This window comes from Artibeus jamaicensis, unplaced genomic scaffold (assembly GCF_021234435.1).
Source record: "Artibeus jamaicensis isolate MK-2021 breed Jamaican fruit bat unplaced genomic scaffold, CSHL_Jam_final contig_456, whole genome shotgun sequence".
In the NCBI taxonomy this organism is placed as follows: domain Eukaryota; kingdom Metazoa; phylum Chordata; class Mammalia; order Chiroptera; family Phyllostomidae; genus Artibeus; species Artibeus jamaicensis.
The window spans coordinates 5,566,640-5,584,452 of NW_026521839.1; the positions used below are offsets into that span (position 1 = coordinate 5,566,640).

Sequence of the window (17,813 nt, forward strand, 5' to 3'; positions counted from 1 at the left end):
AGGTTGAATTTGAGCCACAACCCATGAGGAGACCAGTTTACTCTTATACATTCTTGGGAACGTTTTTGTTTTTTCATTACCAAGGTATCGATAGACGAGTTTCTTTATTTTACTTTTTTGAGAAGTAAGTTTATTCTTCACTTTTAGAATGTAGGTGGAACCCTTTGGGGAGCTGGCTTTAATCAGGGATTCTCCTAGTACTGTCTTGAGTTTGGATAGACCCTAGATTTTATCTTCTGTTTCTGTGTCAGCATGGATGCTCAAGTTCTCTGGAATTCAGCAGAGACTCTCAGGTTTTTGTTGTTGTTGTTCAGATTTTTACTTATTTTTAGAGAGGGGAAGAGAGGGAGAGAAACATCAATGTGTGATTGCATCTTGCACACCCTTACTGGGAACCTGGCTCACAACCCAGCCACGTGCCCTGACTGGAATTTGAGCCGGCGATCCTTTGTTTCACAGGCCGGCACTGAATGCACTGAGCCACAGCAGCCGAGGCTCTCAGGGGCTTTTAAAGAAAGGGAATTTATTGCTTTCTTACCTTCTAGAATTCCTGATTTTACTACTTTTCATCTGTGTTTGTTCAGCTGAGTGTTTTAAAATGAGATTTTTTGGCTTTGTTTTTGCTCAGGAAGAATGTTCATGGTATCTCCTCTGCGTTATGCCATAAAGAGAAGTCTCTGTTTATTCCGCATCCTCCAATATGGATGTAGGATAATTTGTTCATTGCTTCCTTACTAAGGATTTAGGTTCCTCCCTCCCTCCCTTCATTCCTTCCTCTTTTCCTTCCTACCTTCCTTTCCCTAAAAAAATTACGAAGTAAAATATTTTTTGAACATAGATCTTTGTGCACATGCAAGTAGTTTTCATCACCAGTGGGATGAGGCAAAGAAGCAAGATAAGTTCATTCTTCTTCAGCTTTTCCTGTGCCATTTAATTTGTGGATGCCCTAAATGCCATTAGAATATGTTTTCAGATGTGCTTTAAAAATTTTCTACCCAAACACAATGCATTATCACAAGCATGTTATTGTCTCTGAATGGTATGTGTCCAGGTGACCATAGTTTGGAAGGGTACCCAAAAGACATCATTGCCACTGACCCTGGATTGTGTTTTGGGTATATGAACAAAGTAGAAGTTCTGCTCTAGTCTGCAGGACAATTCAGAACACAGCCAAAGACCATCACACAATTATGTGTTCTTTGGATGGCATGATTGCAAATAAATAAGGAAATGAAACAGCCGGCTTCAGGCCCTTGAGAGTCAACAGTGCAGGGCCACATGGCATTGATTTCCAGTGTCAAGAGGCCCTTTACAAAACAGTGACTCGAGTCTAGATTATTTCATCCTGTGTGTTGTAAGCACATTCTATGCCTGTCATTTGTTATGTAAAAATAACTTCCGTCATCATGGTTCCTTTTTCCTTTGTGGCACATTCCGAACTCCAGAATTTGTTACCTGCCAGTTAGTCTTCCATAAATGATCAGGTGGGATCTCTGTGAGACCCTCTGTGTTGAGAAACTGTGCACATAATATTTATGTATGACGTGTGCTTCTTGATTACATTGTCATGTTACATCCTTTATCTTCAAAATAGCATCTGATAATTCAGTGCCTTGTTAACAGTCAATAAGGTATTTTCTAAAGACTTTTTCCAGAAATCCAAATGTTTCCTGGGGCCCTTCCCAGTCTCTATACCATGTGTCTTTGACATTTTTAAATTTGAGAACTAAACCAAATTTCCCATAACTTTTTTGCTTGAATTTTGACTGTGTAACTGTCATTAAGACAGGCACTTGAGTTTACTCAGTACTTATCCTTGTTTAAAACTTTCATGGCTCAGATGTTCTTAGGCTTATCGTAGATTGGGCAGCTGCAGTGGCATCTCTCTGGCCTTTGAGGTTGGCACAGTCCAGGATAGCTACCTCGCGGGTGTGTGGCCATGGAAAAACATGTTTTGTTGTTGTGTGTTCTTGCTTTCTAGTAATTTTATTTTCTGCTCAAGGGATTTAGTATCTGTTCAGATACTTTATTTTTAAAGGCCACATAAGTAATGACTTGACCTCTAATCTTAGCTTTGAAAATTTCCCAGACACTAATAACCAATTTGAGGATACTGCTCACTGGGCAGCAATCACTGCTATTTAAAAATGTGTATTTTACTCTGAATGTGATTTCCATGGCTAAAAGACTTTCTTAGAAATATTGTGTATGAGATGACATAATTTGATGACTGTCGGGCCTAGATTTATACTTTTGACATGGCATCACTGAGACTGGGTACAGCGTTCAACAGCTCTGCTCCTAGAATAGTTCACCAGATGCAGGTGCTCTTCAGCTTGAGATCAGGTCATGTGCCAATAAACCCATTGAAAGTTGAAAGTATTGTAAGTTAAAATGCATTTAATACATCTAACCTACTAAACGTCTTAGCTTAGCCTAGCCCACCTTAAATGTGCTTGCAACACTTACATCGGTCTACAGTTGGGCAAAGTCATCTAACATAAAGCCTATTTTATAATAAAGTGTTGAATATCTCATATAATTATATATATTGCTTTCATACTATTGTAAGTTCAAAAAATTGTAAGTTAAAGCATCATAAGTCTGCAATTATTTTTGAAAAATATTCTGTATAACCATCTTATTAAAATAGCACCTCTCTCTTGGACTAATAATAACATTTGGATGCAAAGAGTTATAGAGTAATTCTTGTTTTGCCTGAATATATGAGTAAGATTTTTACGAAGGATCAGGTTATGACTGAAGACTAGGATGATGAGTTAAATTATCTGGACTGTCCACATCAGGACACAGGCTTAGGAATTAGTGGAGTGAAAGAGACTGTGTAAATACTTGTGCCAAGGTGTGTTCGTGAAGAAGTTGGGGGAAAGCAGTTCCCCCCCAGGTGTCTGGGCAAAGTAAGAGTTGCCCTTTTTGGTCTGTTTCTACCTAAAATAACATACCCTCTTGCTAAGAACCTACCTACAGAGACTTGTTTGTATGAGGTTGGTAGAGGAAACTGCATGTTGCTACTTTGATTTATTTTTCTTGTTTGGCTGTTTGTTAAGAGATGGTGTTTAGTTTTTGTTAGAATCTAAATTATGTACAAAGAGGAGAAACAATCCATTTAATTAATTGTGGTCTTTAATCGAAATCTTTTACAGCCTAGTTGGACAGCCCTCAAAGAGGTTTGAGTAACTGAGGTTTTCCCTTAATTCCAGTGGAAGGGAAATACTCCATTTCACTTATTGGAGGCTATACAAATTTTATTCTTCCTTTCCCTACAGCAAGAATTACGAACATAAGTCATAAAACAGATTGTGTTAATTTTTAAAGCTTCCTCATATTTCCATCCTCATCAATTGTAAGTAATATGCCTGAGTATAAAATGGAAAAAGTTTAAATTTTCCACTTGTACACTTAGAACTTTTCAGAGGTATTGTACACTCTGGAAATAATAATAAAAGATACTAGGCCTTATTCAACGCTTTTTGTGTTAGAAACTCATATAAACACTAATGCATTGATCCTAACACAGTACTTGATTGTGACTTTAAAAGGTCATGAGTTACTGCTGTTACCAAAAAAATAAAAAATAAAAAAATAAATAACATTGGAGGGAGAGCTTTAATTTATAAATACTGCTTGAAAAATGTCTGCATAAAAGTTGATACAGATAACTGGAAAAAATACAGGGGATTTTTATTGTTAATTTTGCTCTTAACCTCTTTTAGGTTTTTATCCCTTATGTTTTTTCTCTTTATCTTTGAATTTACTTGAAGCCTGATTTCCTTCTTAGATAAGGCAACATTTACTTTTAAGCTTTTAAACCTTCTAAGCCAAGAAGGCTTAAACCTGTGGTGATTTCTGGAATTTGTCACATTAACATAACAGTACATATAATTAGTCCTGAATTGGGAGATTATTCTTTTGCTTTCTTAATGTAGTATTGGAGGTTTATAGCTGTTGATTTTGATGACTAAAATGGTTGTGTGGCTTAATCTTCAGCTTTTTTGTGTTTTTTAGGTTTATTCTTCAGTCCAAGGAAGTTATTCACAATCAGCTGTTAGAGAAACAGAAAATAGCAGAAGAAAAAATTAAAGAACTGGAAGTAAGTTTTGAGTGAATATTGACAGTAAATAATCAACTTTTAGGGAAAAAAGTAATTATCTCGTTGTGTCATATTAAATTGCCTGCTAAAGTCATGCTGTTATTACTTTCAATGTTTTTTGTGTTTAGAGCTATGAAGCAGTCAAATTAATGACAGCATGTAAAACAATAAAAAAAAATCTCTTGCAACTGTAAGGAATTTTGAAGAAGATAGGATGCCCTTATCCTGAATGTATTTTCTCTTTTGCCTTTGAATGAACATAATCTGTTTTTAAAAAACAAAAGTAAAAATACAACAAATGTTTAAGCACTACATATTGTGGCGTGGTTGTGAACTCGGATAATGCTAACAGTGTTAAAGGACCTTGATGTTTTGTCTTTCACACATTGTAGGTCCTGTGAAAAAGCTTGGGTTCTAGACAAGGACCCAGTCGTGAGCTGTAATTAATTAACTATCTGAAGGATGGTGCTCCAGTGAGGAAAACAAGTTGTTACTGTTTTCAGATAGAAAAAAATATTATAGGTAAGGGTAACTTAGTGAATCTGTGGAAAGTTGGAGTTTATTATTAAAATATCCTTGTGTATGAAGACTTTCGATGAGATACTCTTCTTGGGCTTTGGTGGAGTGTGTTCTGTGTGTAGTAAACATATGTCTGGACAAAAAACTGGTTGTAATTTCTTGGGACCAAGGTTTCCTGAGATGGGGTGGGCACAGTGACATCATAGGTCACTCTATCTAATTTTTGTGAGCGCTGTTCGAGGAGGTGGTTCAGAGTCTGACTCAGCCCTCTGCTGGGTGGGCGAGGCACCCCCTGCGCCTTCTGGGGGTTTCTCTGGGCTCTGACTTGGTGTGGCCTGGGTGAGCATGGAGTGCCTTAGGTTACTTAGGCTTATGTTTATTTGACTACTGGTAATAATTTAAACAAACGTGAGACTAGGTGTGTAGTTCAGAAAGATGTATTGTAAAAACAAAACAAATAAGCAAACAGAAAAACTGTTGTCCTGCAGTCATCAGGTTGTTTTTATGTTCCTGTTTTACCATTTTTGTCAGCCTTGCTGTTCTAGACTGAGATTTTTATTCTTTAGTGTTTCCAGACAAAAGTGTCTTGACTCCAGGAGCACCTGTTTCTGTGGGATTTTGCATATATTAAGATAAATATACCGAAAAATTGTTCTGATGAATAAACAGCAAGATGCAAAGTAATTTGTATATAATTGTCTTATAATCTTTGTGTTGGGTAAATTATAACAAATATGTGTTAACTTTTATAATTTAAAAAATTATTAGGGTAAAATTGCCATGGATGATGATTCTAGCATGTCATTCAGTTCTGATGAGTATTAGGAAATTTATTTTCTAAAAGTTTCCTGTCTTGTAGTCTCACACACTGAGTAAGTATCCTGATATATGTCAGGTAATAGAGGCAGACTGGCTGGCTGGTTAGTACCTGTTTGAAATGCTGATTATAGCTGCAAAAAACTAGCAGAGTTAAACTTTGGCCTCCACCCTAGGAAAGTATTCTTTTTCTTTTTAATCTCTAATATTATTTATATTATGAAAGCAATATAATACATTATAAAAAGGACAGTAAAAAATTAAAACATGATAAAATGAAAGTCCAGCTTTCCCCTCTCCCCTGCCCTTCCCCATGTTGTCACCTGTGTTTCGTAAACACATTCATGTGTTCACACACACACACGCTTTTAAAAAATAGTAGTTATTGTGTATATACTGTTTTTCATCATTTGATAATTTATATTTCCACTTTAGTGTATAACTCTAGTTTATATTTAATTTCTTGCTTTGCGTTTCTTCTACCAGTGTAGGTTTTTCTTACCTCAGCATTCAGTTATTGTACGATTCCTGCCTCTACATATAGTGCACTTGCCAGTACAGCCCTCACCTGCGTTGTTAATAGTATCACCCTACCACATACTCTTGTTTTCCCCGAAGCAATCCTGTACTTTCCCACTTCCACACCTGTGTAGCTTTGTTATTTCAGCCTGAAATGTATGCGTGTGTACACATCCACACGCGCACTCATACGCACAAACATTGTTAATTGTAGTGTTCAGATTTCGTTCCTGGTTTTTTTCTGCTTATTTAGTTAGTTATTGAGAGATGTGGCAAATCTCCCTCTCTGATGCTGTTTATCAATTTCTCATTAGTCTTTCGGTTTAGTGGGCAACGATGTTTAGAGACTACAACTGGGTGCTTAAGTGCTCATCAGCACTGTACACACAGTTCAGAGGACATGCTTCATTTTGCTTTGTATGTTTAAGAATTTCTCAGCTCTTTTAAAGACAACATTTCACTGACTTCTGGCTTCCATTGTCCCTGTTGAGAAATCACCTATCAGTCTGAGTGTTCCTTTGTTGTTTTTCTCTCTGGCTGTTTTTAATGTTCTTTTTCTTTCACGCTTTGTGCCTTCTCATACACGGAATGCTTCAGCCATGGAGGAATATTCTGTTTTTAGAACTTGCTGTCTTTCTTTGTTTCTACTGGGTCTTTGTAAAATACTGTATTTTTCCATGTATAATACGTACTATTTTGCCCAAATTTTTTAGGGAAAAATAAGGATGCACCTTATACATGGGAGCACATTATATACGGCAAAATACAGTAGTTCCCTCTAGCAGAGAACTACTTCCTCCTGCCCTTACTAGCTCCGTCTGTTCATCCTTAGCATCTTAGTTTAGGGCTGTTTTTCTTGAGAACCTTTTTCTGATTCCTCAGTCTTAAATTAGGTGCTTTTTGCTTGTTCTCCTTAGTTCCATAGCACAGTGTGGGAATTTGGGCATGTGAGCTATCACTAGTCAGAGTAATTGCAAATATGGTTTCCTCTTACTTGCGAAACTAGATACTGATTCAGAGCTCTAGGTAGTTTTTCCCAAGGCCTCCCAGTTGTTGCTCCTCCTTTCAAATATATAGTTTCTTCTGGGCCCTATTATTTCTTGCCAGTATAACATGATTGTCTTAATCCTTTAAAATTATCATTAGCAGTGTTGATTTCTGCCCTCAGGTTCCCTACAATTAAATCAGGGAGGTACAGCTTATACATAACTGCAGACAAGGGTCAGGTTGTTTCTAAGGCATGTCTTTCATCACGGAAGGAGTAAGGTAGTTTTTGGTCTGGGTCCACAGGTCCAGTTTCTAATCAAAGCACTTAATATGGCCTGCTGCGTGTACCAACAGTCTGTATAGAGGACACTAGGAATAAACCTGTTCTGTGACCTGCTGCTGGTCTGATTCAGGTTCTCTAATTCACAAGGCCACTGTCTTTAGTATTGCATAGACTCCCTTTCATTCACCTCTGTTCTCACTGTTTCTCTGTGTTTGCCCTCTCCAGATTTCCCCCCAGTCTTTATTCATGAGTGCAAAGCTTACCTAGAATTTTAGCTTTTGATAACTGTGTTAGGTTGTGCCTGCATTGTCAACCAACTTGGTGGCCTCGCTTGCTGGCCCTTGCTTCTAATGGAGCAGAGGTGGAGGTGCTATAACCATGTCCTCTTGCATCCTTGATAGGATGCTCGTCTGTTACTTACTAGAAAGGTACATATAGGTACTGTTTTAACCTCAAAAAGATAGTCTTACTGTTTTTCTTCTTAAAAACTCCATATTTACATTTTAATGCCCCCTGTGTTGGGTTATTATTCAGACTTTAATCATTTGAGTGGGACTGTTTAGGAACTGTTTTCATAACAGACTCACAATATAGAAATGTTATGTAGATTTTTATCTTTTATAAAAATGGTAGATCACTATTTCATCTTAATGGTGATTAGTAGCTCAGTGATGCAGATTCTAGTCAGGAGAAACTAAAATGGTGGCTTTAGTACAATAGAGTAACCATGTTCTTTATGTCACTGATGGAATTTTCTATTTTTAACAATATTGAGTCCTGGTTGGTGGCTCAGTTAGTCGGAGCATGGTCCTGTACACCGAATGGTCACAGGTTCAGTTCCCTGTCAGGGCACATGCCTGGGTTGTGGGTTCAGTCTCCAGTCAAGGTGCAGATGAGAGGCAACCAATCGATGTTTCTTTCTCTTTCAAGTCAGTAAAAAATATCCTTGGGCAAGGATTTAAAAAAATTTAAAAATTTAAAAAATTAAAATTAAAATATTGATCATACAACTTTTTAAAGAAGATGGCTGAATGTATACTATATAATATAGTATATGTTATTAGAAAAGTACAAAGCATAATTTTTTAAAATGACATGAATTAATTGGAATTTGGAATTATGACCCTATATCTCTTTGTAAAAATGATTTTCTTATTGAAATGTACAGTATGCTACAAAGAGAAGTCTTTTTTCTTTTTAATTTTTGAGAAAATTCAGTTTTACTTAAAGTTGAGTTAAAACCTATTGATAGACTAAGGAGATATATAGAGTAAGAAGTGTTTTTGCTCACTTTTTGAAGGTAATAAGGAAATAATTATTTGTGAACTTCTTTTGCAGTTAAGAAAACTTAGATTCAGCATTCAGATGTGCTAGGACTTGACTTCTGACTCCTTGCCTTATGAATCTCAGCTACCTGGAATCCTTGAGATAACTAAGCTTTCAGTGATGTATACAAATACGTTTTGACCATCATACTCTTAGGTTCTCTCCCTTGTTCCAGATCAGGCCAAACAGGTACTGCTTTGGGCTCGTCAGCCTGCACTCTAAAGTCCGAGTTGTATTTGAGGCACATGTATATACACTGGTCGGCCACTTTCCTTCCCCTCTGTCTCTGACATGGTTACCACCCCTTTTCCACTCCAGTTAGCTCAGCAATGACAGAATAAAAATAAGAATAAGGAAACTGAGGATATTGTGGCCTATGTAATGCCACTTCTGACGCAGAATGTTACAAGCTCAGAGTTGTGAAATAGCTTTCCCACCCATGATATAAGTAAAATTTAAGAAGCTGTGTAAAAGTCCTGACTCTTTCACAAAGATGACAGTTTTGGTTAGACAGTGCTTCCTAAAACAAGTAGGAAGAATAGTGGCAGGAGAACGGGGCAGGAGGTGCCTGTGACACTGCAGTTGGCCAAGTTGTGAGATTCTGATGAGAAAATGTTTTGGAAGAGTTCTCATGATTGAGGAGATTTTACTCTGCCTGTTCAGGATCACTTTTTCCATAGCATGGGTGGTGACTGGTTGACACTTGGATGGATGTCCAGTTTTTGCCCAAGTACTTCAAAATTTTAGATCTGGTGCTATTTTGCATATGGTGGGAGCCTCCTTGGAGGAGAGGTTAGGTAGACAGTACAGTGCAATAGACGCTGATTCTTATCTGTGTTTTCAATGAAGAGAGAAGGGCAGGTGAGAGCAGAGCCAATGAATAGAATGTTTTTTTACACATTAAACAAGAATCACACCTAATAGTTCAACTGCTAGCATAGCTCAAAGTTTAGAATCCGTGAAAGCCTCAGTCATTTATTTATTTTGTAGTGAAGTATAGCATTTATGTAAGTACAGAAATATATATTAAAATACTTATGAGGTCTGTCCAGAAGTCGTCCAGCCATTGTTAATATAATGGGAACAGCTTGCTTGTCATTGATGTAACCTGGTAGTTAAGGAGAGTGGACTGGAATGTGCATGTGTGCACAATGAAGACTTTATTGCACTTGTTGGTGGGGGCTGTAGACATCGTTGAGTGAGCATGTGTACTGTGTGGCCGCCACATTCAAAATGACTGAGCGAGTAAAACAACAAATGTGCATCAGATTTTGTGTTAAGCTTGAACATTCCTCCACGGAGACTGGATGATTCAGAAGGCCACAGCTATGGGCATTAGTGACTGGCAGTTTCATTATGACAACCCGCCTGCTCATTTATCACATCTCGTGCGGAGTTCTTTGACGAAACATCAAATCATCCAGGTGACTCAGCCCCACTACAGCCCAGATTTGGCACCCTGCAACTTTTGGCTTTTCCCCAAACTAAAAATCACCTTTGAAAGGGAAGAGATTTCAGACCATCAGTGAGGTTAAGGAAAATGCAGTGGGGCAGCTGATGGCAATTGGGAGAACTATGTGAGGTACCAAGGTGCCTACTTTGAAGGGGACTGAGGCATCATTGTCCTATGTATGATGTTTCTTATATCTTGTATCATTCTCAATAAATGTCTCTATTTTTCATATTACATGACTGGACACCTTCTGGGCAGACCTCGTATAGCTTCATCAGTCACAGAGCAAACCCCTGTGATCATCATCCAGGCCACAAGTGAAAAATTGGCAGGATATCAGAGCCCTCCTCAGCCCTCCCTCCCCGATCACAGTGGCGCTCTGCCTGTTCTCCTCCCAAGTCCTATTCCAACTTCTGTGATAATTATCTCCTTTTTTAAAAATACAGTTTTACTATCTATCTGTAGCCCCAAGTCCGTGACATGAACAAAATCGCTGTATCTGTTTTTTTGCCTTGCTTCTGTGTTTGTGAAGGACATCCGTGTTACTGTGAAGTGTGCTTTGCTCATTTACATTGCTAATGTGGTGTTCCATTGTATCGCTTTGCTATGATTTACCTTTCCAGACAGGCCGTTTTTACTCTCAACAAGTCAGGGTGTTCTCATAGAATGTTTGCACAGTTACCCTCTTAGATTCTTGCTGAGGAGAGCTATTTTTTTCAGAGACATCAACCTAGGAAAGTTTGAGTCCTCAAGAGAAGTACAATATATATTCAGTGTCTCTATGCTAAAAATTGGCTTGATGATTTCCACCTTCAGTAGTAGCTAGATAGCGAGGCACCATGGGGTGTTTTTTTTATTTCAAAAACTACAAATTAGTAGTCTTTTTTCTTTCTTTCTTTTTTTGACTTGGGGAGTCTCGGTTGAAGTTTCTCTTATTGTCCCACACACACACATTGGGATTTCAGATATGAATACTCATCTCTTTATAGAGTTCATTTGCATTCTCAACATTTGTAAAAGTGGATGTTTGTTAAAAATAGTTTTTAGTTATTTAAGACTTAAGTCTAAATGAGCCTGACGGTTGGAAACTGCAGAGTTCATAGTGAACTATATATATTCTCCATGTCCTGGTGTCTCAGGGTGTGACGTGGCTGTGTAATCCTTCTCCACGGCTTTCAGTGAAGAACAGGCGTTAGTCCGAAAAAGCCCGCCTGTGCTCTTTTCTGGTGGAGTATTCTTCGTTGGTTATACTGGGTGGCAGAATGGATTTACAGTTGTAATACAAATAAATAGTACAGTAATTAATAAATAGTACTATAAGAATAATCTGTCTGGCACACTCACTACTTTTGCCCATCCCTGTATTATCAATACCTCAGTTGGCGTCTCTGTGTTATGGTCTGAAGGTGAATATTTGCCCAAATGTGAACGATTTGTGCTATGTTTAATTTCCTCAATAGAAATGTTTCAGGCCTGGTGTTCTAGAACTCAGATGTAAACATTTCAAATAGGTTTGCCCTACTGCCTAGACAGACTTTTTTATTTCTCTGTAAAATATATATTACACATATTTTATACACACACACTGATGCGCACCTTCGTTCATGAAGAATTAACATTCCAATTATCCCAGAGCTCAGCCTTTAGCATCCCGATTTGGTTAGTCCTTTCTCCAGCATATACAGCAAAGGTATCCTCGATCCCCTTCCTTGGGATAGTTGTCTGTACCCATCCCGGATTGTCCTTTTGAATGCTTCACAGGGTCGTTGACCTCAGCCTTCATTACTGTATGCTTTATATGGTCTGCACTTTTCTGTCTCTTACCATAAATATTTGTTCTTAGCCCCTTTTTTCCATGCTTGCGAGTTCCTCTGGTCATTTTCAGCCTGCTGCTTTTGATGAGTTAGACTTTGAATTTTCGTTTAGGTTACTGCATGCCTCCCTGCTCTTGTAACTAAATGGTGAGGTGAAGTTAATCAATACACTTTACCCAAGATCTTCAGCTCTGACTCTGAGCAGTAAATCACAGGTCTCCTCTAACCTGAAGTGATACTGGCCAGGAGTCAGTTGTTAGTACTTAGTGCTGATGAGGCTGCGCCTGTATTAATGAGCATGCTGTGCATGTCAGCTCAGGAGAACAGGATCCAAACTGGTGTTTGAACAGTAAATAGAGATCTCCAAGTCTACTAGATTTAAAGCATGGCATTTATTACCCTAAATTCCTATTTAAATACCTTCTGTTATCTTGGGAGTTCTGGATTCTAGCCCTTGCTCTACTCTGAGCCTCTGTGTCATTATTTGTAAAAACAGGGTCGGGTTAGAATCTATCCAGGATCGCTTCTGTTGAGTCTCTCACTATAACCTCTTGTCTTTTATGAATTGCCACTTTAGGAGCAAAAATGCCCCTTCAAATGAAAAGATGAAGGGAGATAAAACAAAACCAAAAAACCAGTTTTCTTTTATGTCCAATAATTACCTCAATTTAAAAAGTTAATTGGGGTCTATTTTTGAAGCTAAAATAAAATAAATACCCCCCACAGCTTTGCCAGTTAAAATGTGATTCGAGGTGAAAGCATCTCCTTTGATATCTTTGTAGTAGTTACTTAAATTACTGAAATCTCAGAGATGTGCACATGATAGCTTAAAGGTAGTTTATATTGGGCATCACCTGTTTTAGAGATAATTTGGGTAGAGTTGTGTAATAGCTTATTAGCTCCACGTACATAAATTAAAATAACATACCTAGGAAGACATTATTATAGTCACTTGTGCTTTATCCTGTAGTCTTTTATAAATACATGATACTTACAATATTGGCCAAAAAGAAGTGCAGAATATGTTGATAAATTATTAAATTCCTTGAATATACATGGACATTTTTATAAGTGGTATCTTACTAAATTTTATGAAATGTACTTTTATGAATTTTATTTTAAAAAAATTTTAATCCTCACTGGAGGGTATATTTATTGATTTTTTTTTCTGAGAGAGGGAGGAATGGTAGGGGTGTGGGGAGAAAGAGATCTTTGTGAGAGAGACATCCATCAGTTGTCTCATATATACCCCAGCTGAGAGCCGAACCCACAGCCTGGGCATGTACCCTGACTGGAGATTGAACCTGCAACCTTTTGGTGTATGGAATGAGGCTTCAACCAACTGAGCCACTCAGCCAGGGCATATTTTTATTAATTTTAATTTGTTGATGGCAGATAGTTATATTACATAGGGCTTTATTATTTTGAGTTTACCATTTTATTCATTTCTCTGAATTTTCACTGCATTATTTCCGTTATAGTGTCTTGCTAGTTATGATTAGAGTGGTTTCTCCCACCCAACTTTGTCCTGCTTTCAGATAAGTTTCTCAACTGTCGTTAGCATAATAAAAATATTTGAATTCCATCACTATTCATGAAGCCATTCTTTGGGTACATAATTATCTTGTGAGAAATTTTTCCAAAATGGACACACCATGCATTGTACTCATAACTTTTGTGCAAAGCAGTTGAGTTCATTTTATTCAGCGTTTGTTTTTAATAAAACACATGTGAGGGTGGAACAGTACTCCAGTCAGGAAGCATTATCAGTTTCCGTGATGTTTTGTGCATACTCTGTTTTTATATGAGACTCTAAAAGCTCAAACTTTGTGTGATGCTATAAAGACATGGAAAATGATTCTTTCTTAGGGTTGGAGGAAGTGATGACTAGTGTTTTTTTGCTGGTAGTATCTGATAATTCCCCCTCCCTTTAGCTATTCTAGGCATGTTTAGTTGTCAGGCGTTGTCGACTAAATTTCTAAAAATAACAAATAAGGGGGAGGCTGTTCTAAGGCTAGCTCTTGCCACTGTCTGTAATCTGTTTAATTTAGTTCCTAGGGAGAAAGGGCAAAAGCAACATGGTGCCATTCTCATTGAATGGATTTTTTGTTTAAAGCTCTGACAAGAACATTGTTTGAGCTCTCCCTTTTCCCAAACCCCATAGGGCTCATGTCCTCACATCCACTTATGCTTTGGAGCCAGAAGTGGGGCTCAGGGAACATGCTCTGATCAGTGGTTGCATCAGAGATGAACTAGGTGATTGTGGTCTTTTGCCCACCTTTCGGCATGGCTTTGACAATAGAAATGTGCAGTTAGCCTGTGAGGGAGAATTTTAACCCACTGGATTAAATTTTAACCCACTTTGCCAGCATAAAGCTCTACTTAGATTTGGCTCTGGACCTCTGTGTGCCTTAACGTCTTCCTAATAATAAAAGTAACTTTTTGAAAAGCATAGCTATCCATCTAGTACTTGTTTGTAGAGCCATTGAAGATCACTGAAGGAATGATGTAAATGCCTTTTCTGTCCCCTGCTGTGAATTTATCAGTGGTGGGATGTGTGAACACTGGGAGCAAATTTTCTGTTAGATACCTTGTTTTCTCCATTCTCTGTTGACTGACCTGAGGGTTTATTGATTTTTATACTCCGAAGTTGCATGTTGATTTTTCTGTATCTGATGTCCTTCCTAGCTGAAATCCTTTCCTTTATGCAGTTCTTTTTCTTTTTCTTTTTGGTCGGAGCCTGACTACTTTAATACCAAAGGGAGGAAACACATTTTTATTAGAGATTCTTAGGAGGGTGGGGTCGTCTTGGGGAACCCTGTGTTAACAAGGATACCGATATTTACCCAAAGCTTTGGGATCTGAGCACTTGGACACTGCAGGCTTTGGGAGTGTTTGCTTTTAGATATTTTGTTTTTTAAAAAATATTTTCTTTCTTTTTTTTTTGAGAGAGAGAAGGGAAGAAGAAAGAGGGAGAGAAACATCAATGTATGGTTGCCTCTCACATGGTCCCCACTGGGGAGCCGGCCTGCAACCCAGGCATGTACCCTGACTGGGAATTGAACCACGACCCTTTGGTTCACAGCCTGTGTTCAATCCACTGAGCTACATCGGCCAGGGCTGCTTTGAGACATTTCTCAAGTTACCAGTCTTCCTTACTCTCTGATTCAGTGAAAGAGTCATTCTAACTGAACTAAAAGGTCTCAGGTGTGTAACTTAGAACGGCTGTGTTCAAGACCATGTCTGCCCTGTGGATGACAAGCTCCTGTGAGTCATGTGGAATGACATATGTGGCAGCCCTTTAAATCTTTAGAAGTAGCACAAGACATATCATTTCTGGTCAAGTTTAATCAGCTCTAGAAATTTGTGAAGAAAAACATCAGTTTCCACTCAGGGTCTGAACTACATTTGGAGTTCAAATTTAAAGCCTTCATTAATGCAGACTCTTTATCTTCTCTCTTTGGGCCCGAGAGGGGAACCAACGATGGGTGGTCTTGGAAATATAAGAGGAGGAAAGAGGTTCTGGTGCCATAGTTGAAGCCTAAATTGGATCAAGTTTTAAACTGAGTTGTGAAATATTGTTTGTCTGAATTTTTAAGAATTGATGCTTTCAGTGTTAGAGGCTGAACTTTTTCACTTAAAACTGATTTTTCCTTCCATTGCGGGGACTAAACAATCCTAAGATTCATGCCATAAGACTTTGGCCAACGATGATTGTTAGATAGGTCAGGAGTAGGGTATACATATTTTTAAGAAATATTATTAAATGCTTGTTGGTGTCTTGAATACACAGATTGCTTTGGGATTATATCTAATTTGGAGGCTTTTGTTCTTTTGATCCTGTACAGTAAGGAATTTGTATTCTGTTGTACTTACTATGTGCCACGTACTGTTATGATAAGTCAGTGAAGGTAAAATTAGCAAAAGCCCTGATGGCATGGAGCTTATATTCTGGAAGGTAGGAGGGGAAACAGATAATAACCAAATGTAATTGATCAGTGCTAACCCCACCTCCCACCCCCACAAAAATCCAACACAGGGTGAGGAGATGGGAATGTATAAGAATTTTTATATAGCATTGACTGGGGAGGTTTTCCTGAGAAGGTGACATTTGAGCAGAGGCCTGAAGAGCAAGCTATGTCTGCGTCTGGGAGAAGAGGGTTCCAAGTAGAGGGAACAGCAAGTATAAAAACCTGGCATTGGAAGCACAATTGAGATGTTGGGAGAACAGCAGGGAGGCCAGTTCAGCTGGAGCTGAGAGAGCTAGGTGGAGAATAGTAGATGAAATCAGAGTGGTATCTGGGTAATGCTTCTATAGGGTCTTGTAGGCCATGTGAAAGATTCCGGCTTATGCTCTGAAACTGGGAATATTTGAACCAGAGGAGTTACATGATCTGATTTACATTTTAAAAGGACCAGTCTGGCTGCTGTGTTAAGAATAGATTATAGGGGGTGAGGGTGGAAGCAAGTAGACCTGCTAGGAGGCTGTTGCATCATCCAGGTGAGAGGTTCATGGTGACTTGGACGAGGGTGATGACAGTGGAGGTGGTCAGACTTGATATATTTTAAGGTAGAGCCAAGAAGATTGGGTGTGGGGATGAAAGAGAGGACTCAACATTTTGGACCTGTAAGTAAGGAATCATACCTCCTTTCTCATTCTCCTGTCAGAGATCAAGAATGAGTTCACGGGAGAGGAGGCATTTCACCTGGGCCTTGAAGATCAGTTAGAATTTTGCTGGATAGGGCTGTGGCAGAGGAGAGAGTATCAGATCAACAAACTGTGTGGACAAAAGTCTGGAAGTGGGGTGGTGGAATGGAGAGTTGGAGTGAGAAATGTGAATGGAAAGGTCTAAGGGAAAGGAGTTAAGGCAAAACCGGATGAAATCATTGTCTCTGCGCACTGTTTGTAAGTGCTGCTTGTTCCGGGGCGAGTAGTTACTCGCAGCGCCAATGTTGCTTGGTCAGAGGGGTTCACACAGCAGTCTGTGTGTGCTGGGCCCCACAGAGATCTGTATGTTGGGGCACAGGCATGCAGTTGATAATTCATAGATCAGTGCTTCCTAGTCAGTTTTCCAGTTTTAAAAGTAATTTTAAAAGCAAATTGACAGTTTGGTTTGGCAAATTGAAAGTCATAGAACTGGGTTAGGTCAACTAAGGAGAAAAGTTAGCTATAGAAGGGATGAACAAGGTACATGGACCAAATCCAAGGGCACTGCAGCAGGATGTGAAGCTCTTGATAGGAGTGTGGAGAGTGCAGTGGGTCTAGAGAACTGAGTGAAGACCCATGTGGGCAGGCCTGTGCTAGGAAGGGGCCCAGCTGAAGGGATTAGATGGTCAGGGGGCTCCGTGGTTAGGGGGCTGTTCAGGCCCTGGTTTTGTGGCAGCAGGTGCTGTCAGCTAGTTAGACCTGAGTTGCGAATGCTTTGTGGCCCACCCTTGCTAGCACTGATCTGGAGCTGGCCAGGCTTGCTCTGCTGAGGGGGGCAGGTTTGTTCATCAAGTTAGACTCAGAGCTGAGGGCTCTGTCTTTGAGACCATACTGCAGAGAGTGTTTGAACACTGTTCATTTAACAGCACAGGAGATGGGGAACTCTGCCATGTGTCTGTAGTAACTCAGCAAGATTTGAGGGAAGTGGGAACTTACATGGGTGAAAGCAAACAGGTGTACTGGTTTTGAAGATTAAAAGATCCCTGAAGGGATTTTGTTGTAACTTACACCTTCACTGTTCCCTGTACAGTTACACATAGGCATTATCCTCTTCTCTTTCAGTATATACGAGTAAAAGCTTCAGCCTTTGGAATATTTGAGTTTACCTTAATAAGTATTTGGTACTGCTTTTCTTTGCTCTGATATGCATAGCATAATTTCTTGACATAATAATTAAGAGTATGACTTCTGGCAGTATTTAATCTTTCTTTGGTTGATTGTATCTATCTACCGTATCTTTATCCAGTCCTCTGTCAAGGGCACATCTGCTGTTTCTG

At 38.9% G+C, this 17,813-nt stretch overlaps 1 protein-coding gene across 1 annotated transcript in view; it reads left to right on the forward strand.

Moving 5' to 3' along the window:
* Window positions 1-17,813, forward strand: part of PFDN1 (prefoldin subunit 1) — a 56,114-nt gene that overhangs the window by 19,955 nt on the left and 18,346 nt on the right. Inside the window, exon 3 of the mRNA XM_037147531.2 lies at window positions 4,027-4,111. Coding sequence (XP_037003426.1) covers window positions 4,027-4,111 — 85 coding nt within the window. The remainder of the gene's footprint in view (window positions 1-4,026; window positions 4,112-17,813) is intronic.